We start from the raw sequence: 23,864 nt of genomic DNA on the forward strand, positions 1-23,864 counted from the left end.
TGGATACAGCGTCAGCCTGTGGACTGAAGGGTCCTGGGTTCGATTCTGGTCAAGGGCATGTACCTTGGTTGCGGTCACATCCCCAGCAGGAGGTGTGCAGGAAGCAACTGATCGATGTTCTCTCTCATCGATGTTTCTAACTCTCTATCCCTCTCCCTTCCTCTCTGTAAAAAATCAATAAAATATAATTTAAAAAAATAATATATTTAATGGATTAGATAATACGAATGTTTTAATGTTGAGATAAGTGCCTATTAAACTTACATAGTAAAATGTTTATCGTGCCACCACATTTTAATTACTGTTGTTTTGAATTAAATCTGGATTTTGATGTGTTAATATTCTTTCTAGATGCTCTTTGCAAAAAAATTTATATTATAACTGAGATTAACCCTCTTATAAAATATAAAGAAATTTAAAAAAAATAACATCACATATAGACCCATCATGGACTGTTTGGGCTTTTTTTTTTTTTAATAGATTTTATTTATTTATTCAAAGATGCTTTTATTGATTTTTAGAGAGAATGGAAGGGAGAGGGAGAGAGAAACATCTATGTGAGAGTGAAACAATATTGATCAGTTGCCTCCTGCATGCCCCCTATCTATTGGGGATTGACCCCACAACCTGAAAAACTGGCCATTGAACTAAACTTTTCATTGCACAGGATAATGACACACAATTAACTGAGCCACTCCGGCCAGGGCTGTTTGGGCTTTTGAATTGGAGCTCTGCCATTTACTAGTTGAACACCTTAAACAGTAATCAGTCTCTGAGCTGTATTTCAACCAATTGGAAAATGAGCGTAATAATCTAAGAATATCTCTGATTTAAAGAGATAACAATAAAGTTATGTGAGAGTATAAACTATAAAGTACTCTACAAATGTATGACATTACTTATTGCCTAAAATACTCAATTTTATAATATCTATTAGGAGAAGGCAGCTAGAATTAGAATCAGAGCTTCAGTCTTTGCAAAAAGCGAACCTTAATCTCGAAAACCTTTTGGAAGCAACAAAAGCCTGCAAGCGGCAAGAAGTTTCTCAGCTGAATAAAATTCATGCTGAAACCCTTAAGGTAGGTCTTCTGAAGCAATGCTTCAGCCTTCAATCCTGCTGTCTCACTTGGTTAGTAATGGCGTTGGCACAGATTATCTCCAGGTACAGATAGAATCCCTTGCAGGCAGTGGACCCAGTGTTCTGATGGAGGGTGGTGAGGAAAGAATGCACCATGGAGTGACACCTGGGTTCAGATTCTCATCTCACTGCCCTCGCTCCCAAGAAACCCCAAAACAAACGAACGAACAAAAAGGAAAGTTCTTTTTTTGGGTTTCCTAACTTAATTGCTTTTTAGGTTTTTTAGAGCATTAAATGAGATAATAAAGGGCCAGTCTGGTAGATCTTAGTAAATGGCAGCTATTGCTATAATGTAACATGTGCTCAAAGCTTGCAGAATAGAAATCACAAAGACAAAGACCACAAAGGATCCGGGGTAACAATGTGGAAAACCAGAAAACCAGAAGAGGTTTTCCCCTTAATAACCATAGCCTTCATTTAAAAAAGAAAAACTGAGATGGAGGAGCAAGAAAACATGAAGGAAGCAAAAGGTTAAGAAGGTGCTGCTACTGTTGATTTTAGCTTTTTGTGCCAAATTCTCTTAAGATTAAAAACAACAACAACAACTTTCCTTATACATCCTACACTTGATAATAAATAGATGTGTATCTATTGCTGTCTTTAGCAGTGATGTTTTTTGTGTCATTTCATAAGAAACTGCTTTTAAAAGTTATTTTATTCATTTGATTGAATAGGTAATTCACATGACTGGAATTTTTAAAGGTACAAAGAGTATACAGTGACGAGTCTCTTGCCGTCTGCTGTCCTTCCTCTACAAATGTATGACATTACTTATTACCTGAAACCCTCTTTGGAGGCAATCAGTGTCACCAAGTCTGCTTTTTGTTTTCTTTCTTTTTCATATTTTATACAAGCAGCATATAATACACAGCATTCTACTTTGATTTTTTGTAACATAATGATACTTTAGAGTTTGTCCCATATCTGAAGGGGAAAAAATAATTTTCTTTTTTGTTTTTGTTTGTTTTGGTGTTTGTTTTGGCAGCTGCAACAAGCATTTATCGTGTCGATATGTTATGATTTATTTAACCTGGAAAAGGCTATTTTTTCTTATAAAGGTCGAATTTTTTTCTTTGCTTTTTAAAAATTGTGGCCTTTAAAATCTGTGTAGGAAATTATTTTAAAATACTTGCAGAATATTGCCAAATGTTTTATAATTTCTGTCAGTAGCCCCTTAGTACAGTGCACGTACAGAGCTCAAAGCATTGACACTCCAGTCTGTCTTCTTCCTTTTATAGCTGAGCAGATAGGGAGGAGGGTATTAAAAGCTTTGCCAAGAGTAGCATAGCAATTCAGATCTTTTGTTGTTTGTTTTTAGTTCATTTTTAATTATATCTGTACTTTATGAATATGTTGTTCTTGCTTAAAGTAAATATATATTTGTATGCAAATTTAGGTTAAAATTCCTACTGAGCACCACCACCAATTTGGGTCTAATCTAGTCCTTCACTCCCCATCCCCAGGGGTAATTTGTTAATCAGTTTGGGAATCCTTTTTCTTAACAGTTTTGTATAGTAAATATACATGCTCTGAGAAAGATATGTAGAGTTATTTCATAGATTTTTGTTGTTCTTTGCATTTAAAAGTAAATGGATTATTCTACATATGTTATTCTGCAGTGGGCTTTTGTTTTCTCAGAGATATGACTTGGGACTTTCCATATTAATTAGTACCTAGGACTTTACCTTATTTTAAACCTAGGCTTCCATTTTTGGATGACCCCTGGCTGATTTAGGTGGTTTTAGTGCAAGCATTCTCTGGGCGGGGGCTGTGAGGGAGAAGTCCCAGGATGTCCCAGCCCTGGAGTCAGTCCTGCTGACGTGCCCCCTCCACCTCTGAGCCCTGTGCCTTCCCAGGAAGTTGGGGAGCTGGCATTGCCCTGCATAGGACCCTGGACAGGCACTGTCAGCTCTTTAATGGTTGATAGTCTGGTGGGTGAAAATGGTATCTAGTTAAGGTTTTACTTTTCATTTCCCTCATTTCTGGTGGGGTCACACATCTTCCTGTGTTCATTGTCCATTTGTCTGCCCTTTTCTATGAAAAAAAGCCCATTTTCCTACTACTTGATTTTTTAGGAGTTTTTATGTGTTAATCTTGTTTCTTATACCTATATTCTGCCATCATGTTCCCTGCCTTTCATCTTCATATGTGATGCTTTTGTCCTAAAAAGTTTTAAAATTTTGATACACACAGGTTTATTGATTCTTGATCTGTGTGACTTATTTCATTCATTTTTAAAGGCCCAGACAATCTCAAGATCATCAGTATATTCTACTTTCTTTTACTACTTCAATAATTTTGTTTTTATGTTGACCTATTTAATGCATCTGCTATTTTATTTTTGAGTGGTATGGCATAGGGATTTAACTTTTTTAATAGTCTATATTTTTTCACTAATTTGAACTTTACACATATAAATCATTCTGTTTCCTAACTTTGTGTTTTCTTCCAATGTTCTATTTGACTTCGTATGCTAATAATACACTTTTTAAACGACCATACCCTTATAATGTATTTTTATATTGGCCAGGTAAGTCTTCCCAATTTGTTCTCTTTTTGTCTTGTTACACATTTATTTTTTGCATAAAGTTTGGAATCCACCTACCAAGTTTCATTTTTCTAAATCTTATTAGAATTTTGCTTAAGTCTGCATTAAATTGATAGATTCTTTGTGTCTACTTGGGCATTTCTGTGCTGCCTCTGAGGGATACTTTTTTTTTTCCTTTCATGAATAGAATTTCAATTTTATCCTCTCTGTTTACACAATTATTTTTTTCATGTGTGCTAATGTTGTTTTCCATAATTACTTTTTGCTGCAGATTATAACTACACCAACCAAGGTTTATCAAATTTGGCCTCGACCAGGATCAAAATTAAGCCCTGAAACAGGGAGCTTGGGGTCTCCGTACACTCAGAATTCTAGCAAATTAGATAATGATATCTTAAATGAGCCAGTTCCACCTGAGATGAATGAACAAGCTTTTGAAGCCATTTCTGAAGAACTTAGGATGGTGCAGGTAATGTTTAGTTTCAGAAAAAATAAATAATGAGACATTCATTTAAACAATTTCCTTTATCATTTTAACCATAATTTTCAATGTTCAAAACTGTTTACTACCTTTTTAAGTATGGGTGTGTAAAGACTCCTGGCTTAGAAACCAGACTGTTCTTATTCTTTTAATTCACTGCAACGTTTAGCAAGTCATTTTCCAATGTCTTTTGGCTTTGGTTCTCTTATATGTAAAGAGACCAGTTTGCCACTAGATTCAGATTCCAGACTGGTTTGTTTATATGGTGCAGTGCTGTATCTGCTAAAGAAAGTTAAAATAGTTGAAGGAATCTTATTTTAGATGAAATTTTAGACCACTTTTGGTATATTTGAAATAACATATAAAATTCGTTTACCTCAGAATTCTGGTGATTTCATTATATTTTTAAGTTTTTCTACTGTATAGTAAAACTTAGAGTGAGCCAGACCATCCCAAATTTCAAAATTTTGCCCTTTCCTGGCATGGAGGCCTTTCTGGTGAATTCATTCTACATAGCCCCGAGAAATCTCAGAAATCTCAAGTTGGCTCTGTGGCTTAATTTACAATTTTAATTTAACCACTTTTCCTATGTGTTTCAAATTATCTACCTTGGCAGACCACAAGTGTAATTTTGAACTTGTCTCTTTTGATGGCCTTCATTATGAAGTTTATTTTGTCAGATATGAGTATGAGAAATCATTACTGTAGTCTTTTGAAATTGTTTTCTGGTTCCAAACTGGCCTTTGATACCTTTGTCCATATTAGGTTTTGAATTTTGTTTTTTAATGTGGAAGAAATGGTGGAATGTCTAAGATTTTGACAACTGAAGTTTCTGTGTTGTAGGAACAAGTGAGTACTCTGCAGGTCAAGTTGGATGAAGAAGAGCATAAAAACCTGAAGCTTCAGCAGCGCATTGACAAACTGGAGCATCATTCTACACAAATGCAGGAGGTGAGACCGAGAGCATGGCCTCAGAAAGGTGGGATCAGAGTCTCACAGGAAGAATAGGACTTCGCAAAGCCCCAGCCAAGACTGGTTTGAGTTTTCTCTACTTTGTTACTTCGCATACTGCTCTGATAAGGAGGCGCGCGCACACACACACACACACACACACAGCCCTGGCCCTCTTAGTCTGTGGTGCACATGGACCCCTTTCTGTTTGTCCAGAAGAAAGTGGGATGACAGTTCAGCTCCCTGCAGGGATCCTTTCCTTTGTTGGGCATCTTCACTGTAGTTGAACGGAACAGCTGATTTTCTTCTGGTCAGAGACTTTAAAACAGTTTAAAACAGAGAACGGTAATGGTTTGGAGTGTATCTCATCAGGCCAGTATACCTTTTCCAGTAAATTGATCTCTTTCCCTCAGCTTTTCTCATCAGAGAGAACGGATTGGACCAAACAGCAGCAAGAGCATCTCTTACAATTGAATGTCCTTGAAAAGCAGCTTCGGGACACTCAAACGAAGAATGACTGTAAGTGTGAATAGCTGGGAGCTTTCTAATCTGAATACTGGAATCAGTATCTTTCTACTCATATGAAAAATCTTTTTTTAATATATTTTTATTGATTTCAGAGAGAGATAGAAACATCAATGATGAGAGAGAGTTATTGATCGGCTGCCTCCTGCACGCCCCACACTGGGGATCAAGCCCACAACCCTGGCATGTGCCCTGAATAGAATTGAACCCTGACATCCTGGTTCCTGTGTTGATACTCAGTCTCTGAGCCACGCTGGCCAGCCGGGCTGTTTAAAGTTTTAATGCTGATTTGAAAGTGCATTGTCTTGAATTTATAAGATGAATAATGTTTTTTATTAGCCATTTATTTATTTTTTCACTTACAGATGTGAACAATGTTTTAATAGTGATGATATAAAGCGTAAATTATATGTTGGCATATATTCACAGATGTGGGAGTATCATTTGGCTCCCAGTTTGTTTGTTGTTTTCAGTTTACGTCTCCTTTCATTAAAGTATTTGCAGTATTTTGTAATAATGCTCAAACAAAAAAGACAGCCATTCAGTTTTTTTTATCTAAGAAGTTACCTAATTTTGCTTCCAATTGCAGTTCCCTGAGAAGACCAGACATGTCTGATTCATTTTAGAAAGTCCTGGCACATTTCTAAGAGATTTTCAATGAGGATTAGGTCACTTAAATTATGTTAAATATCTTGATTTTTTTTTTCTTATAAAGAATTTTGATGCACATTTTAAATGTCGAAAATAAGTGACTTACAAGTCAGGGACAGACAGATGTTAATTCTTCCTTTTTTGTAGAAATATACCAAAAACCATAAACAAAGGAGAGGATGAAAATAGAAACTTTTTCTAGGTATCTACCACTTAGCTATTCAACATCAACTTTTTTTTAACTGATTGTGTGAAGATAACTATTACATTTATTTGCCTACTTAGTAAAAATTATGTGTAGCGAGGCCTATTGAGGATTTATTTTGTTTGTCTTTTAGTTTTGAAAAGTGAGGTCCATGACCTGCGAGTAGTGCTTCATTCTGCAGACAAGGAGCTGTCTTCGGTGAAGTTGGAGTACAATTCATTCAAGGAGAGTCAGGAGCAAGAACTCAGCAGCCTTTCTGAAAAGCACTTGCATATCCAGCTTCAACTAGACAGTGTCAGGTAGAGTTGTTTTGTTATGGTTGGCCTGGAACCAGGGATCCTTGAAGTGCACATGCTGTAAATCCAACTCAAACTAGTTAACTTTTAGAACAAACTAAAAGTTAATTTATTGGCTCAGAGTATTGGGAAGGCTCAGAAGTGATTGTGACTTCAGGGACACAGTAGAACGTGTCTCACACAGTGTTGTCAGTGTGCATCTTTCTCTCTGTCTCTTCTGCTCTCTGTCTCTCCCTCTCTCAGTCCCTGCTCTGCTTCCCTCTGTGTTGCCCTCATTCTGTCCTGTTGAGGGCCTTCCTCTGTGTGACGGGGGACAGATGGCCTCACTGCTCCACATTCTGTCTCCTCATTAACAACTCCTGTGAGGGAATCCTCTGTCCCAGCCACCGCATGTCAATCCCAGGGAGAATTGGAATTGGTCTTGCTGAGTCATCTGCTTACCTTTGGACCAGTCACTTAGCCGAGGGTGTGAGCCTATATTGGCCCAACAATGTGATGTGCCTATTCCAGAGGGAAAGGTGTGTTCTTGTGAGAAGAAGGGGCAGGATAAGGGAGACCAATCAGTAGTTATCACCACTGTCCACATTAACTCCTAGGGGCTGGCTGGTTAGTCAAGTGCTGGGAGCCTACAAACCAGCGGTTCTCAACCTGTGGGTCGCGACCCCTTTGGGGGTCTAACGATCCTTTCACAGGGATCGCCTAAGACCATCGGAAAACACATATATAATTACATATTGTTTTTGTGATTAATCACTATGCTTTAATTATGTTCAATTTGTAACAATGAAATTGGGGGTCACCACAACATGAGGAACGGGTTGCGGCATTAAGAAGGTTGAGAACCACTGCTATAAACAAAGTAACCTAAGATGTGAATTGTTTATTTTCATTGTTGTGTTTTTTTTCCTGGCTAATTTGAGTCTTTTCTAAAACACGTCTCCTGGGTCTATAGCAGTGATTTAATAATGGATATTGGAAATGTGATGCTGTGAGTGTAATATGAGTGTGACTGCTCAATCTGGAAACCTTCTAATAGACAACCTTGAATTTAATTTTTACAGAAGTTGCAAAAGTTAAAATCCATAGCTCTTGAGTGTTTTCTGAATATACAACAAGGAATTAAAATAGAGGAAGAAAACGAGATCTGCAGGCCAAATTCAACTCTAGGCATGTTTCATTGGGTCTAGCCAGTTAGGTTTTTAAAATATTAGCAGAGCCCTAACTGGTTTGGCTCGGTGGATAGAGCGTCGGCCTGCGGACTGAAGGGTCCCAGGTTTGATTCCAGTCAAGGGCATGTACCTTGGTTGCGGGCACATCCCCAGTAGGGCGTGTGCAGGAGGCAGCTGATCAATGTTTCGAACTCTCTATTTCTCTCCCTTTCTATAAAAAAATCAATAAAATATATTTTTTTTAAAAAGAAAAAAATATTAGCAGAGTGTTTTTTAAAATGAGCCATTTCTTATAAAAATCTATGTTTCAGCATCCTCTTAAAAATCAGACAGTTTTGGTGGCATGGGGCCCACATCCCTGCATGGTGCCTAGCAGCTGCCCTAGGAGTCCCTCCTTCCCTCTAGAGGGCACTGCAGAGTCAGCACAACCTCTACCACATGCGCTGTTTCCCCAATGCCAGGGCTGCTAGCGGAGGCCATTTATCATCGGGTGCACTGTTATTTTTTCCTACACCTGGCATTTGTTTTTAACACCGGAATCACTGAGTCTAATCTTGGCTGTCATAAACTAATTCTAGGGGATTTTTTTGAAAAGTCACTCCACTAATCTTATTGGATCTTAATTTCCTCATGTTTACATGTCAGAATTGAACTAAATCTAAAATGTTAGGAATCCACTATATTTGGCTCTGTGTGTGGTGTGTGTGTGTGTGTGTGTGTGTGTGTGTGTGTGTATATTAAAACTAGAGGCCTGATGCATGAAATTCATGCAAGAGTAGGCCGGCTGGACTCCACCCGTGCACGAATTTGTGCACTGGGCATCTAGTAAATAATAGTCATGTGAATGAAAAGATAGTTCTCTCCCAAGGAGTTTACACTCTTGCTCAGATTGAAGCCACGTTTGCCATCTTGAAAAATCTTTGTAGAGTTTGGAGACTATGTGATGAATGAATAGAGTGGAACTATCAACAAAACTAAATTAATGGCCAGTCTCTAGGTTCTATGAGGGTTAGGTCTGCGCGCACACACACACACACACACACACACACACGCACGCCTAAATGAAACTCCTAAATGAGGAAGAAGGTGGCTCCAGGCTGACACGCCCACTCTCTTTTCTATCACTGTGTTGTGGTTGAGTCTGTCTGACGTTTGTGCATCGTGGATATTTTACATACGTCTTCGAGCTTTATTTACACCAGTCGCGGCTTCTGTAAATTGGGAGTGGTCTGTAGCTGGGATAAGTTGAACTGCAGATACTCCGACTGGACGATTAGTTTTTATTTGTACTTACCATTGCAAAAATGTTTCCTGATAAAGGTCAGAGAATGAAAAGCTTCTTGAGAGCAAAGCCTGCCTGCAGGACTCCTATGAAAACTTACAAGAAGTGATGAAGTTCGAAATTGACCAACTTTCAAAAAGCCTCCAAAACTGCAAAAAGGAAAATGAGACTCTGAAATCTGATCTGAATGTAAGTGAAGGGTATTGATGATCCCTGACTTTGTCCTGGACAGGTGACTGCTCCCTGGAGCTCAGGGCATGCACTGCTTAGACCTCCTCCTAACTTCCTGTGCAGCCTGGCCCGTGGGGCCTGCCACACAGAAGGTACTTGATGTGCTTGTTGACTACACATGGCTAGTAACAGTTACTTACACCTAATGTCACATTGTCTTTTAGAATTTGATGGAGCTTTTCGAGGCAGAAAAAGAACGCAATAACAAATTATTATTACAATTTGAAGAAGATAAAGAAAACAGTTCTAAGTGAGTGCTATTTATGTTTTCCATTAGTTAACTAGAATGTCATTTACTACCACATTCTTTATCTTGTTTTTCTTAATTGCTAATGCCCTGTAAAGTTATTTTTTCCAAAGCATTCCCAAAATGAATATCATGTTTTTGTATAAATGGCTATGTAGAGAAACTTAATTTTTTAAAACATTCAATATTTTTAAATGAATAGTAGTGATCAGAACTTGTGGCTTTCTATAAATAAATCACAGTATTTATTATTGGAAAGTGGGGATTGATTTTTATTTCTGTCTGTATTACTACTTTTCTCGTTGCTCTTTTTTTTTTCTCCTGGTCCTTTAATATGAATGCTGTCTTCCCTTTCTTTCCAAGTTCTTTTCCTTGATGATCTCTGTCAGTCTCTTGGCCTCCGCCAACCGGATAATTATTACTCTAACGAGAAGAATCTGTATTTGTTTATTCAGCAGCTGCTTACAGAGTTCTTACTATGAGACAGAGTCTCTTCTAGGCCCTGCTATACAGTGATAAAACATCAGTGGATCAAAACATCTGGTTGGGAAACAGTTAACATTTAGTCATTCATTCAAACATTTAGTGATATCCACAAGCCAGGCTCTATTCTGGCAAACGCCAGAACATGCAAAGATAAGACAGAACAAAATGTCCCCATCCTCATGAATTTTATATTCTAGTGCAGAGAGTTAGGTAATAAACATACTAGATGTTATATGTTATGTTTGGGGGTCTCAAAGTACTTTGAAGAAAAATAAACTGTTGTGGTATAAAAGTGGGTTTTCATTCAGTAATAGTTGAAGAGATGGGTTCAAATTTCTGATTTGTACTGGAGTACAACGCCTAACACCAAGTTTATGCCTCATAACGTTTAGTTGCATTGCATTGAATCTCCTGTACAAATAGACTCAGTTCCTGTGTTCGTTGAATGAAGTCATTAGTAAAAGAACTCTTCTCTTCTAGAGAAATCTTAGATGTTCTTGAATCTGTACGTCAGGAGAAACAGAAAGAGATGGTCAAGTGTGAGCAGCAGGTAAGTATCTTGACTCTAACTCTAAAATTGGAGCTTTGTCATTTTTCCTGATGTCGAAAGAGGTTTATTATAACAAGTGTCTCAGCTTTCATATGTTGAAAATTGGTAATAAAAAGATGGAGTGTTTGATTGCTTGTATTGTTTCTCAGCTCTATTTTTCTAACTCCCAATGACCATTATCATATTTTTTAGTGGCCTCCTGATAGAGACCACAAAATCATTGTCTTTTAACCCAAGTTATTGTTTTTCAGGTAATACTCCTGTACACTATATAATATGAAAAGCAGGTTTTAAGTTTTAAAAATTTTTTGTTTGTTTTATCACTGATTTTATAGAAAGGAAGGAAGAGAGAAATATCGATTTGTTGTTCCACTTATTTATGCATCCATTGGTTGATTCTTACATGTGCTCTGACTGAGGATCGAACCCGTAACCTTGGTGTATTGGGACAATGCTCTAACCAACTGAGTTACCTGGCCAGGGCTTCAGCTTTTAAAAAATCTATGTGTAGTTAACTGTGTAATTTAATTCTTTTTCTAAAAAGATTTTTTTCCCCCCTGTAGATGGCAAAAGTACAGAAACTGGAAGAGAGTTTATGTGCTACTGAGAAAATCATCAGTTCTCTGGAGAAGTCTAGAGACGCTGACAAGGTGGGAGGCAGTTGAAGCTACATACCTTGGTATTTTCTTCATAAATGTTGCTTTAACCTCCCAGTCTCCTGCTGTCAGGGTGACTGGTAGCTAGCATTTCTGTATGCACCTAATGCCTTATGCACCTTCCATGGTTACTAGAGAATGAGGTCTTTTATTTAAGTTAATTTTCCATATAACTTAAAGAGCAAACTTCTATTTCTCTTGATGGCAGTTTCTAAAACACATCCTGTCCCTTTTAACTGTTAGCGTGGCCCTTTCTCTTTGACTCTAAGTCCATGATACAAATTCTCAATTCCCCATAATAAACATAATATTGTATGTCCAAGTATAAAATTAGCTATAAATTCCTCATGTCTACTGTTACTCATTCATAAAACCAAAAAAAGCGATTAAATAAAATGGTATGAAATCCATTATAGAATAAATTGAGAACATTAGTAATGTCATGTGACATATATTCTCAAATGAAACTGACTTCTTTTGTCATTAGGAAAGATAAACAACCTGTCATTTAAAAATGATCTCCTTAATGTCATTGGGTGTGAAGATACTGTTTCTGTTCTCGTCAGGAAGTTGTAACTGACCTCATGAGCCAGATCCAGCAGCTGAGGACGTCAGTTCGTGAGAAAACAGAAACCATAGACAGCCTGAAGCAAGAGCTGAAGGACGTCAATGTAAGTTCTGTTGCCAGCAATGGATTAATTTGAGCATGAGACTCACTCCATAGCTTCCTCAGGGGGTTAACAGATGCTCCACCAGGAAAGAGATTCTGTGGTCACATAGATTTGGAAACACTGGTTACAGCTCAACAGGATCTGTATTTGCAGAACCGGCAGAGCCTTTAAATGCTAATGTCAAGTGTGAGTGTATCTGAGTTAAACAGTGGTGCTTGCTCCTTCCCTTAGGTCAAGGTGAGGGTTTTGGTCAATGTTCCCCCCTCCTCTGCCCCACATGGAGCTTGCTGCCCTCCACCTTTATTTCTGACACAGACTCCTGATAATGATGACAAAACCAGTGTATTTTCACTGATACCTGTGGTACTTTTCCACTCCTTTTGCCATCCATACATTTATTCTTCCATTCCTTAATTTGGCAAGTATTGGTTGAATTAATTGTGTTAATCTGGTCATCACCTTCGAACTCAGACTCATTCTTAAGTTATTTTAATCTAAAAATATAAGTCATAAAGCAGATAGCTTTTGTATCATAACCTTCTTTTCTGCAGTGTAAATACAACTCTGCTTTGGTTGACAAAGAAGATAGCACCGTGTTGATTAAGAGACAGGAAGTGGAGATTCTGGATCTGAAAGAAACCCTTAGGCTGAGAATAATCTCCGAAGATATAGAGGTAATGTTAACACATCATGATCTTTTTTTCTTTATTATTTGTCAATATGTATATGTGTATATGGAGGTTATTAGTGGAATAAATAGGGGATTTTTTTAAAAGGAGTAAGACATAATTAGAGTCATTTTCCCCAGGGTAGTTAGGCATTAAGAGATAAGAGTAACATTTTTATATTTTATCTAGTCGATTTATTTTCATTCATTTGTGCTAACACCATGGTAAGTTCCTCTAACTGACCTGGGGGTGAGGGTAAGGGAGAGTAGAGTGCAGTTAAATTTCAATTGGGTACCTATATGAATATACTGTCATGTTGATCTCTAGGCCTGTTCACTAGTATTAACTGCTTGGTTTGTCTTGGAATGGATTACCACACAAGCAAAAAAAAAAAAAAGTTCTCACTTAAAACTCTCTTAACCTTTTAAAAATCGCATAAAGTAATGATTTGTGAATTCTTATTGGAGAACCACAATTAAGAAATTCTGCTTTTGTGGGGATTTTCTCCTAATAGAGGGATATGCTCTGCGAAGACCTGGTTCATGCTACTGAGCAGCTGAACATGCTCACCGAGGCCTCGAAGAAGCACTCGGCGCTCCTGCAGTCCGCCCAGGAGGAGCTGATCAGGAAGGAGGCCAGGATCCAGGAGCTTCAGCACGAGGTGACTGCAGGGCAAGGTGCCGCTCCAGATGGGGCCTGGGGCAGAGACTGCATGTTGTTGAGGTCCCTGCCTTGGCTAGTGGGGCACTGAGGTGGTTGGCGGCTGCTCTGTGGGTTCAGACTTGTTTGGCTGTCTTCCTGCCTACCCTCAACCCTTGACACGTGCCAGCAAGTTCTGGCCGCTGTGTAAGGTTATGGCTGATTGTCATCCTCTTTTTGGCTGCTGCTGTTTCATATTTTGTATTTTTCCTCAGATGATTCTTTGATCATTTTTGAAGCTTAAAAACTGGGTGTTTTTTTTTAAGTGTAACTAAATTTATGAGAGAAAGGGAGATGAGAGCAGTATAGTAGTAACTAAAGTATACAGACACAAATGGCAGCCCCAGATTTTACAACTTATCATTTTAAAAATTGCTGTATTGTTTTTTGTTATTATTGTTGTTTTAATATTACTGCTTTTCAAATTATTAATCAAATCCCCCCAAAATGTAAAAAACCTATTTCCACATACCTTGGGGAGATTGGCTGTTCTAATTGGACCTTGGGCCCCATTATTTTCTAACTTGTAACCATATACCTGTTTTTCTCAGTTAAATCTAAAGAAAGAGGAAGTAGAACAGAAGAAGAATGAATATAACTTCAAAATGAGGCAACTAGAACATGTGATGGATTCTGCTGCCGAGTATCCCCAGGTACTTTTCAGAGAAAGTGCATTTCAGGAGGAACAAGGTTTTGTGAGTGATGACAGTTTGGAAGTTACTGAGACCACAGCTTTGTCTTTATAGAAAAAGATGTTCACTAACACCTTTTCTGCTTTTTACTTGATAAAAGGGTACCACTGTTTTACAAGATTTAGAATAACAAGCTAACTAGCCTATTTTCTACATGCTTGGCGTGTACATTTAATATGAAATCTTTACAACACCACTTAATCAGGTGTTTGGATGAAATTTTATTTTGTTTTAGAGTCCTAAAACACCACCTCATTTTCAAACACAATTGGCAAAACTCCTGGAAACACAAGAACAAGAGATAGAAGATGGCTGAGCCTCTAAGATTTCTTTGCAACACCTTGTAACAAAGCTAAATGAAGACAGAGAAATCAAAAATGCTGAAATCCTCAGAATGAAGGTAACTGGGTAATTGTTTCCGTTAACTTTGATGTTTTTAAATAAATAGTATCTTTCATGGTTCCTGAGGATACAAAATTCAAAGGCACAGAACTAGGGTCGGCAGAATAGTCTTCCTCTCACCTGACTCCAAGCTACTCGTCTGCTGTTCTGGAGGCTCCCCATGCAGCTGGTTCCTTACTGACTTCTTGGAGTTTTTTGTGCAGCTGTAACCATGTCTGAGCATTGTCTCCCTGCCCTTTGGTTTTGATACGATGGTGTCGTTGCACAGGCTGCACCAACTACTCTCATAGTGCTGTCTGACTTTAGATCTTTGCCATTTTGATGGCTAAAGCATGTTATCTCGTTGTAGTTTTAAGTTTGTATTTTTCTTATTAGTAAGATTGAGCACCTTGTGTTTTTCTGTTTCTGTGATTTCTGTCCTACCATTTTTCTATTGTTGAGCTTTTTCTTATTGATTTGGGGGCATTCTTTATGTATTATAGAGATAGCTTTTGTGTATGATAGTTAAAAAGCCTTGTCTCCTTTTTTTGAGTATGTTTATTTTAAAGCTGGAGACAGTGAAACAAGGAAGGGCTTCAGACAGAAGAAGCAACAGGAGAGAGCCTGTGGGGCTGCTGTAGCTCACTGGAGAGTCAGAGGAAAGGGGGCCTTAGCCACAGGTGCAGGGGGTTAGTTGGGGATGAGTGTCACTGTCCCATTGCTCCCCTGGTTTCAAGTCTGTGGTCCCTTAGGGTTTAGGAGATGCATCCCAGTGGGGGAAGGCGTGGGCGTGCTCCCTGGATGGAGAGAGTACCATTCTTTCAGATTTCCTCCTGGTGTTTTCACTTGGGGGTGGGGTGAGAGAGTGTTTTCTGTCGCACTGAGGGGTGGGAGGTGTGAAGGATTGCCTGGGGAGATGGGATGGAGCGGGGGAGGGAGGAGGATGCTACACTCCAGCACTTAGCTGGAAGGTCATTGCTCTACAGGGAGTTTTTGTTTAGGGTCAAAGTAAAGTATATGAAGACGGAATGGCTCTTAAGCTTTGTTTCTCGTGGAGGGGTCATGCCTGGCCTCAGTATGCTGCTCTCTCAGGAATGTGACTGTTACCCAGATTGGCATGACCTTGGTACTCTGAAGAAATTGGGTCAGGTTAATAGAAGTCAAACAATAGACAGGGAGAAGTACATCAAAAAGGATACTCCTTGCAGACAAGTATTTATTTCCTCTAGAATCTAGATGGTTATATTCATGATCTTCATTTAGAATCAAATAGAACATTGGTCAAAGTAGAGAATTTCTGTCTTAAGGAATTTTAATGAATCGGTAATACTGATCAGAGACTACGTTTAAGATACTGGGTATGAGCCTGAGTCACAGTTCAGGCTCCCAAGAGCTTGTCACAGTCAACTTTTCATCCACTGTCATCCAAGGAAATACTCTGTGTGTAGGAGAAGTTTAAGAGAGAAATGCCTGTCTCAGTCATGGCCTGGGGGAGCAAAATCATGCCTATTATCAGACATTTTCTGAAAAAGGATGATTTCATGTGTTATTAGGAGCAGTTGAGTGAAATGGAAAACCTACGGTTGGAAGGTGAGCAGTTGAGAGAGAAAAACTGGCTCCTGCAAGGTCAGCTGGATGATATGAAAAGACAAAAGGACAACAGGTGAGAAAGGGCCACCAGAACTCTGGGCTCAGTCATGGCCTGCCTGGGTATAGTTAAATAAAGGACGTTGGAATGCACACTGGTTTCCCATCAGTTGCTTTTTGTTTCTTTGTTTTATTTTAAATCCTTTTTTTCTTTTTTAATTCCAGTTGACATTCAATATTATATTAGTTTCAGTGATTAGTCATTATTTAACTTATTAAGTCATCATCCCAATAAATCTCGTACCCAAGTGTGTCACCATGCATATGCATACTTATTACAATATTGTTGGCTATATTCCCTATGTTGTACTTTACATCCCAATGACTATTCTGTAACTACCAATTTGTACTTCTTAATCCCATCACCTTTTTCACCCATCTTCCCAATCTCCCTCCCATCTGACAATTGTCGAAATGTTCTCTATGAGTCTGTTTCTGTTCTGCTTGTTGGTTTATTTTGATTTTTCAGATTCCATTGTTGATAGGTATTTATTGCCATTTTATGTTGCTATTCGTGATCTTTTGCTGCATGACTCATAGTTCCCGGCAAGCTCCTGGGTAGCAGCTCTCCAGAGGAGCCTTTCCTTGGGTTTGGGTGTCTCTAGGTTTGTGTGTTTTGGCTTCAGCTTAGGCAGGTTTCTCATTTTATTTGCTGATGGCACAGTGTCACGGGCAACCACACCTAGGCTATATCCTGTCTCTGACACTTGAAAATCATATGACTTTGGACACATTTTTGACCCTGTTGGTGCCTCAGTTTCTTTAGCAATAAAATGAAGAAAATGTTAGTTCTCGCAGGGTTTTAAAGACCAAAAGTAATGTGCATAACGAACTGGTTCCAGTGCTTGGCAGAGGGCAGTCTCTCAGTCAATGGTAGTAATTACGTACACAGGTAGCATTGTGAGCCTGCCTGTTGTCAACTCTGAGTGAAAGATTGGAGATGGGGTGGCCTGTAAAAGTAGGCAGCAAGTTGAAGTCAATCAAAGGGGATGGAGGTCCTTACTGAATCCAGCTTCCCAGATTAGGGGTGTCTGCTGTTCCTACTATTTTCAGAAGGTCTTTCATAGATGCCTTCCCCTCCTGCAGCTCCCCAGCCCTGTCCGGAAGCAGCCCTGAGCTGCACTGTCCAAAACCTAAATGAGACAACAGATATTTGAGATGGTTACGGTGGCTCTGCTGACAGCCTACAGTCATCACTACGTTTCAGTCAACGACGGACCGCATACACAGAGGTGGTTCCGTAAGATTGTAGCGGAGCTGAAAAATTCCTGTTACCTAGTGACATAGCTGTCATAACGTCATAGTGCATTGAATTACCCACGTGTTTGTGGTGATGCTGGTGTAGACAAGCCTGCTACACTGCCTGTTGTACAAGAATAGAGCACATCCAATTATAGTTCATGCTTGATAATGATAATAAATGACTGCCACTGGCGTTACTTTAGACTGTATTTTTTCTACTTAAAAAGAAACAGTGCCGTGTTACACTGGCAGCAGCCTCATACATCTTGTGTTTACTGTGTCTCTTCGTTGCATTTAATCTCGTGTTTTGTGCAGTGACATACTATACAGGCTGGTAGCAATAGGCCTAACCTAGGTGTGGAGTAGGCTGCACCATCTAGGCTTGTGTAAGTGACTATGATGTTCCCATCACGACGAAATCACCTCTTGCCACGTTTCTCAGAATGTATCCCCGTCGTTAAGCAGCACATGACTAGTCCTAAATGGTTCAGAGACGCTCATTTCAGTAGCATCCTCTGGGCTTCACTTCCCTTTCTTGGTGATTCTGATGCAGATATCCACAGTGTGCTCCCTCGTTTCCATATGCTCCACCCCCATGTCCAGGCGTATAAAAGAAAAGCATTGTACTTGGTATACTGTTTGTCTTTTTTCAAGAGTTTGAGCATGGAAAACAATGTTTCTAGGTCATTTATAAAAACTCAATTAGAAATACTGTATTTTATAGCCTCCTGTTCCTTTTTTGAGGGGCCATATGGAAATGTCTTCATGAAAGGAAGGGAACGGTAGCCCCCGCCCCTCTCTGTCTTCTCTGCACTGGGAGCAGCTCTCCCGCCACAGCCCCTCACCCCCTGAACATGTACGCCCTCCCAAGTGCATTTCCACCTCCTCCTCGGGCAGCAGCACCTCTCAGCTGCCCCTGGGAGCAGCTCTCCCACCACAGCCCCTCACCCCCTGAACATGTACGCTCTTGCCAAGTGCATCTCCACCTCCTCCTCGGGCAGCAGCACCTCTCAGCTGCCGAGCCAGTCACTGTCTGCAGTGGTGCTGAGACGGCCCAAGACACTGACAGATGAGAGCTTGAGCCACTTGGCAGCCTGCGTCCCCTGACCTCACTTATAGCTGCACTTCCAAACCAGCGCCATTCCAAGGCCATGGACACAGCAGCCTAGTCCATTGGGGCTGGGGCTGGGGCTGCGCAGTGGGGGCGGCAGGCTGTGAGGCTGGAATCGGGACTGTGTGGGAGCCTCGGTGTTGGTTCTGCCAGGAACCCTTCTCCGAAGCAACAACTCTTGCTCTACGCCCTCTGGGCTTTGCCCTCTCAGAGGCCATGGCCTCTCTCGCCCGCTGGAGGCCTTTCTCACCCTCTCTGCCATGTGAAGCAGCTGTCTCCACCTCCACAGCTCTCTCCCGTGTCTTATTTGCCCTGCATGTTCCTTTTCCTTTACCTCCCCAGGCAGCCTGGGGGAAGTGGTGGGCTCAGGGTTTGCCAGAGGGAAGACGTATCAATACTGTACTAATAAGGGGAAAGGAAAAGAAAATTGAAGTGAGGGGTCAAATCTAGCCCATAGCCTGTTTGGTAAAGAAAGTTTTGTTGAGGTCGGCATGTCCTTTCACTTAAATATTGCTGTGCCTGCTTTTGTGTGGCGATGGCCAACCTGACAGCTAGGCAGAGAGCACCTGGTTTGCAAAGCCTAGAACCTTTTCTGTCAGGTACTTGACAAAGTTTACCCATCCCTGGATTAGAGCAAAGAAAACACATTTTCCCTACGATTTCGGTTTTTTTCCTGTTGAGGTCTCATCACCATTTTTGTCGGCTGCCAGATCATTAAGTGAAAGAAATAGCTGTATCTTCTGTTTTTCTGCAAGAAACTGTCTGTTTTTTACTCCTCAGTGAGAGATACTCCCAGAGAAGGCTGTGGCATTCCAGCAGATTCTCCGGGGGCGCTGCTGGGTTATTATCCTGACCTGGTCAGGCTCAGAGATGGACTCAGATTGATCAGATTCACCTGAAACTGAGGTCACACCCAGAATATAATTTTCTTCATACAAGAGGAGTTTTTCATGAAGAGATTCATGTCTGGTACTCAGGGAATCCACTGCCTGGTGTCGGCATGCATGGGCAGCTGGTGTCATCAGCAATTGCCAGCCGGCTGTGAAATCTGACGAAAGGGGCAGCAGGGCCCTGGGGGCCAGGCCAGCCTGAGGAACCCTTCCACCCCTAACAGGCCCCTCCCCGCTGATCACAGTCCTACAGACTCCTGGCCTGCCCTTCTCCTCAACCCCTTTTGCTCACATTTGATCTTCAGGTGATACTGCTCTTGACCAAGTTCCTACTTTATTTTACTTTCAGACAAGCCTTGATTAGATTTCTCCGCTTTGCTCACCTCACTTTTGTGTGGGAGGAATCCTGAATTCTGGGGAAGGTGCCTTATGTCGTCCTTATGTCGGTCACATTTGTCAAGTGTGCTAACGTGACCTCACCATGGAGTTGGCTTTTCTTTGCACAGCTTGGCATTGTTGCATCTAATAGACATGAAGTGATACTTGGCTACACTTGACATTGTTTCCCTATCCTCCCTAATCTGTGCAGCGAACAGAATCATCCAGACAACCAGCAGCTGAGGAACGAACAAGAGGAACTTATCAAAGAAAGACTTGCTAAAGTAGGATTTTTTATGGTATTTTTAAGAATTGTTTAAATATTACATATGTCTCCTTTTTCCCCAATTGATTCTCCTCTGCCCCCCACCCCCCACTCCCACCTCCCCAGTGTCTGTGTACATTGGTCATGCTACAAGTCCTTTGGTCGATCTCTAACCGCCCTCCCCGCCCCCCATGAGTGAGAGAGTGGGGTGGTTACTTTCAGTCTATCTTTTTTAGCAATGTTAAGAACTTAAGCATCTTTTTCTTTCTTTTTTTAATCCTATAGAATAAATTAGTTGAAGAAATGCTGAGAATGAAAGCAGAGTAAGTGCACTGTTTTGTAATTCAAGTTCTTGTTAGCCTTTTCTTTACTCTTCTCTAAGCGAAGAAACACTCATAGCCACAAGGTAAGTAGCTTCTTTCCTTCTGAAGTGAACATAAGAGATGTTTACAAAACTGTTGTCCTAAATACCTCTTGCTAAAGAGTTTTTCACAGGAAGCCATTCCAAAAACTACCTTGAAAGAATAAGTGCCAGGAAAAGCCTAGCTTTCCTGAAGGAATTAATTGATTGGTTTTCTCTTCATGGACTCACTGAGAACAACATAAACAATCACGTTCCCCTTTTCACTTCTGGTTTCCTCTGATTTAAAACCTCAAGGCCCTTTGAGACCCCTAGATCAATTCTCTGATTTCTTCTGATCTAGGCTTATTTATTCATAAGTAAAATGAAATGAAGTGAAAACATAATTTATTGCCCCGGTCAGTGTGGCTCAGTTGGTTGGGCATTGTCCCATGCACCAAAAGGTTGCTGGTTTGATTCCCAGTCAGGGCACATGCCTGGGTTGCAGGCTCGATCCCCACGAGGGAGCGTGCAGGAGGCAGCCAATCAATATTTTGCTCTCACATTGATGTTTCTCTCCCTCCTCCCTTCCCTCTCTCTCTAAAAATAAATAAAAATTAAAAAATTTTCTTCATATACTTTTAATATTAACTTATTCTTTGGTGAACAAGATATATTGTATTATCACGTTCAAAATAAGTAAGCTGGGTGGTATTAACAAATAATAAAACATTAGAAAGATATTGTATTCTCTGAATAGAGACTCGTCATCAGAAACTGAGGCCCTCAAGCATTTCACTTGTTCTACCTCGAAAAAGAATCTGAAATACCATGTACCCTCTTGCTCATTTTTGGAGTTGACTTAATGTTAAAATTGTAAGTTTAAATTGTTGCAAAAAATAGAGGTGCCAACATACAGGCATACCTCAGGAATATTGCAGGTTGGTTCCAGACAATTGTAATAAAGTGAGTTATAGTCTTTTTGCTGGTGGAGAGTCTTACCTTCAATTTGTAAAAGTCGCAGCATCTGTGAAGTGCAGTAAAGCAGAGATATGCCTGTACTAAAAATAGTGACCTTTAGAAATAAAACTGTTGTGGTGTTCTTCTAACAGTATTCAACTTATTTGCTACTTTCCATCATTTAAAAATATATAAACAAATTCCTAAATCTAAAATTTTACCTTGTTCCTTTTTTGATTTTAGTTTCTATTCCAGTGGTTCTCAACCTTCCTAATGCCGCGACCCTTTAATACAGTTCCTCATGTGGTGGTGACCCCCAACCATAAAATTATTTTCGTTGCTACTTCATAACTGTAATTTTGCTACTGTATGAATCGTAATGTAAATATCTGATATGCAGGATGTATTTTCATTGTTACAAATTAAACATAATTAAAGCATAGTGATTAATCACAAAAATAATATGTAATTATATGTGTGTTTTCCGATGATCTTAGGCGACCCCTGTGAAAGGGTCGTTCAACCCCCAAAGGGGTCGCGACCCACAGGTTGAGAACCACTGTTCTATTCTATACCCATGCTGATTTAATATATTGTTTGGAAATTGTTTTGCTGATTACTCTATCATTTCAGTTAGCAATGAAAACGTATGCAAATTGAAAATAATTTGTAGAAGTTTCTTGTATTCTTATGTCTCTAAGAGTTATATTTCTTCTGGGTTGAATTTTCATTACAATTACTATTAACACAGTATCCTAAATTTATTGTAAGATTTTATAAATAATCACTATACCTAGTAAAATGTTAGTGGAAATGCATCTCTTAATGCACTTTATCTTAATGCTTTTTCTTTGATTAGCTCATTCTGTTTTTTAATTCTGGAATGAGACAATATTTAGTATCAATTCTATTCCATTTTCTGTTTTTATTGATATAAATGCTGAGGAATCTTATTCACATAGTAAGTAATGGCAATGGAAGTTTTGTTCGAGTACTCGCATTCAGTCATTTGAGCTCCATCCAAGTTAATATGCCAAAAATTCTTTTCAATAATCGGATGACAAAGACCAACCACCTGTGAAAGATTTGTTACCCGGTCATGGAGTCGTTTGCTTCATAGAATCAAAGAGGACGGATGTGGAGCAGCTTGTTCAACAGTCTCCTCACATGGGAGCCGTCCAGGGACTGCTTCCAGCCAGGTGTAGGGCCAGGACGGGAGTCTGCATCCCGTGCAGGATCTATGAGAATCCGGCTGTATGGCTGTGAATCTGCAGCTATTTTAGAAGGAATGTCCATTTGAGACCTAGCAAAAAAAAACACCAAAAAAACAACAAACAAAAAAAAAACAAGCTAAGTATGCCTGTAATCTGTTTCATAATTTAGTAACCAAGAGTCTTAGAGATACATTGTCCCTGGATCGTACAGGAGCCCACATTGTGGGCAAGCAAAGCACACTCCACAGATCAGCCCCAGCCTCCTGCGGCGATTTTACACACTGTGTTATCCATGGGTGTATGTGAGCCCCAAGGGTCAGTGTGCGTCTCCTGGGCCGGGTGTAGCACTTCTGGCCGCGAGGTAGGTAGAGCCATGCTCAGCTCAGCCCAGGTCTTACCTGGTAACCTTAGAAACGGCAAGCTCTCCCTCTTCCTTTCCCCCAGATAAAATGAGTGTCTATAGCTAGACAGAGCAGGGGATTGGCTGTTGGCTAGGCAACTGCAGTGTCTGCCGTGCCTCAGAGCCTCTTCATCAAACTAAAGCAAAACACGCCAGATAAATGTAGCACAGCCCCAGGGGAGCTGAGGACACCTGCCTCCTCCCCACACGGTCCTTCTAGCGTATGGACTGTGGTCTGGAAACACTGCCCTAGAAATCAGTTGCCTGTAAGTGGTATATTCAATGCCCTGTATTACATCATTTACTTAACCAGAATTCTGTTCCATATGCATTGTGAGATAAGAAGCATTTGTTTCTTTGGGGAAGCTGATAGGATTCAGACGATTTTATAAAATTGGTGAAATTCTATGTAATTCTACAGTAGCCTTTTTCCTTATATTTCTTTTGAATTGGTAGTTATATAAAGTATGTAAATTCTATATAGCACATCCTTAAAGAAATAATTGTGTCCCTCTGTCTGAAAACCAGTGTTTGAAACCAGAAACTATTACACTTAAGGGTGGGGCACTGAGTAAACCCTGCTGCTGTAATAATACCTCAGTTATGTTTGCTCCAAGTGGGCTGAATCTGAGAGTTTCCATTCTAAATTTTCATTATTTAAAAAATGGTTTGAGGATTTTTCCAAAATTAAAGTCTTGGTTAAAACAACAACAAAAACGTACCTGCAGATCTTCCTGTGCTGTCCTCAGTTATTGCTCCAAGTGGGCTGAATCTGAGAGTTTCCATTCTAAATTTTCATTATTTAAAAAATGGTTTGAGGATTTTTCCAAAATAATTGTCTTGGTTAAAACAACAACAAAAACGTACCTGCAGATCTTCCTGTGCTGGCT

General features: G+C 39.9%; 2 protein-coding genes across 8 annotated transcripts in view; one reads left to right on the forward strand and one right to left on the reverse strand.

Moving 5' to 3' along the window:
* The window catches only part of KIF15 (kinesin family member 15), a 42,438-nt gene extending 22,359 nt beyond the window's left edge, over positions 1-20,079 (forward strand). For 2 of the 3 annotated variants that reach the window (XM_014530286.1, XM_014530287.1), the window contains 16 exons: positions 938-1,079; positions 3,958-4,155; positions 5,011-5,118; positions 5,532-5,637; positions 6,633-6,798; positions 9,285-9,435; positions 9,642-9,727; positions 10,691-10,760; positions 11,324-11,410; positions 11,983-12,087; positions 12,639-12,761; positions 13,270-13,416; positions 14,006-14,107; positions 14,382-14,546; positions 16,081-16,190; positions 20,007-20,079. In XM_014530286.1, coding sequence (XP_014385772.1) covers positions 938-1,079; positions 3,958-4,155; positions 5,011-5,118; positions 5,532-5,637; positions 6,633-6,798; positions 9,285-9,435; positions 9,642-9,727; positions 10,691-10,760; positions 11,324-11,410; positions 11,983-12,087; positions 12,639-12,761; positions 13,270-13,416; positions 14,006-14,107; positions 14,382-14,462 — 1,672 coding nt within the window. In that variant the 3' untranslated portion in view covers positions 14,463-14,546; positions 16,081-16,190; positions 20,007-20,079. Of the gene's footprint in view, positions 1-937; positions 1,080-3,957; positions 4,156-5,010; positions 5,119-5,531; positions 5,638-6,632; positions 6,799-9,284; positions 9,436-9,641; positions 9,728-10,690; positions 10,761-11,323; positions 11,411-11,982; positions 12,088-12,638; positions 12,762-13,269; positions 13,417-14,005; positions 14,108-14,381; positions 14,547-16,080; positions 16,191-20,006 lie in introns of those variants that run through there. The other variant, XM_014530288.1, reaches the window with a different exon arrangement.
* Positions 20,080-22,291: 2,212 nt separating this feature from the next.
* Positions 22,292-23,864, reverse strand: part of ZDHHC3 (zinc finger, DHHC-type containing 3) — a 59,240-nt gene continuing 57,667 nt past the window's right edge. For 4 of the 5 annotated variants that reach the window (XM_014530311.1, XM_014530312.1, XM_005882659.2 and 1 more), the window contains exon 9: positions 22,292-22,663. In XM_014530311.1, coding sequence (XP_014385797.1) covers positions 22,640-22,663 — 24 coding nt within the window. In that variant the 3' untranslated portion in view covers positions 22,292-22,639. The remainder of the gene's footprint in view (positions 22,664-23,864) is intronic. The other variant, XM_005882660.2, reaches the window with a different exon arrangement.

The sequence above is a fragment of the Myotis brandtii genome, unplaced genomic scaffold (genome assembly GCF_000412655.1).
Source record: "Myotis brandtii unplaced genomic scaffold, ASM41265v1 scaffold731, whole genome shotgun sequence".
Classification (NCBI taxonomy): domain Eukaryota; kingdom Metazoa; phylum Chordata; class Mammalia; order Chiroptera; family Vespertilionidae; genus Myotis; species Myotis brandtii.